This window comes from Corvus brachyrhynchos, unplaced genomic scaffold (assembly GCF_000691975.1).
Source record: "Corvus brachyrhynchos isolate BGI_N302 unplaced genomic scaffold, ASM69197v1 scaffold5, whole genome shotgun sequence".
NCBI classification, from domain to species: Eukaryota; Metazoa; Chordata; class Aves; order Passeriformes; family Corvidae; genus Corvus; species Corvus brachyrhynchos.
This window is the reverse complement of record NW_008238321.1, coordinates 5,677,400-5,678,532: the sequence shown is the minus strand read 5'-3', so window position 1 is coordinate 5,678,532 and position 1,133 is coordinate 5,677,400. Positions and strand designations below refer to the sequence as shown.

The window sequence follows — 1,133 nt, the reverse complement described above, 5'->3', positions numbered from 1 at the left end:
CAGGAATTTCAGGGCCAGGTTGGACGGGGTTTGGAGCGCCCAGGGACAGTGGGAGGTGTCCCTGCCCATGGCAGGGGGTGGAATGGGATGGATGAGTTTTAAATCCTTCCAACCCAACCATTCTGGGATTCTGATTTTGCTCAGGGCAGGATTGTGACCTCCCAGGGTCTCCATCCCAGAAGGCTGCACTTACCGTTGGCTCATCCCCAAAAAGCTGCAGGTCCTCCATGGTGGCGTGCTCCAGAAAGGATCCAAGATAATTCCGAAACCAGGCAGTGGAATTCAGACCAGGAATGGCCTCACTGTAGCATTTCTGGCTGGATTCTGCAGGCAGAAAAAGAGACACCATCAAACTATAGCCTGAGTCATTCTGGGGGTGGAAGAGGCTTCAGTCCATCAGGGAACTTGGAGAGCTCCCTGGTCACACCTTCCGCTCAAATCCACGTGTTCACACCATGGGACAGGACAAACACCTCGGGAAAGAATCCCAGCCCCCCCAAATATTTCATCCCCAGCCTCTTTCTTCCTCCCTCCAAATCCACCAGAAGCTTTTTGCAGGACGTTCAATCAGTGCATGGAAGCTCCTGCCTGGGTCCCTTTCTGAGCCAGATTCAACCCTCAGAACCAAACCCTGCACCTCCTTTTCCCAGCAAAAGCAGGAAATGCAGTGAATTTAAATCAGCATAGCCCTGACTGTGTTGATTTGTAAAAATCTTATGCTAATAAGGCCTTCAGGCAGGGACATGATTCCTGAATCCACTAATTACCAATATTCCCAGCCTGTTTCTATTGGAGATTCACAAAAACCCTGTGAAACCTCAGCCCTGTGACAGATCCCAAGGAAATCAGATCATTTACCATCCTGGATGAGGAAGTGCTTGATCCCAGTGTAAAGATTCCTCTGCTCCTCCACAGGAAGCTGGGAATAGATTCCATCCAGGGCAGCGACTCTGCACACGGATAAGGAAGGCAAACACCTCAAATGTTGCTGAGGTCAGGGTTGGGCTCTCACAAAACCCACTGATATTCTCAATCCCATCCTTTTCCAATGTGATTTTCCCTCACAGGAGCCCCCAGGATATCCCAGGATGCTGCTGGAAATGGTCCATCCACAGCCTTCAGCAGGCAAACGG

The 1,133-nt window shown here is 50.8% G+C and overlaps 1 protein-coding gene across 1 annotated transcript in view; it reads right to left on the bottom strand.

The window, feature by feature from the left end:
- MSLN (mesothelin) overlaps positions 1-1,133 on the bottom strand; it is a 15,216-nt gene that overhangs the window by 11,122 nt on the left and 2,961 nt on the right. The window contains exons 6-7 of the mRNA XM_017734029.1: positions 859-950; positions 194-324 (exon numbers count right to left, since the gene is read on the bottom strand). Of these exons, the coding sequence (XP_017589518.1) occupies positions 194-324; positions 859-950 (223 nt within the window). The remainder of the gene's footprint in view (positions 1-193; positions 325-858; positions 951-1,133) is intronic.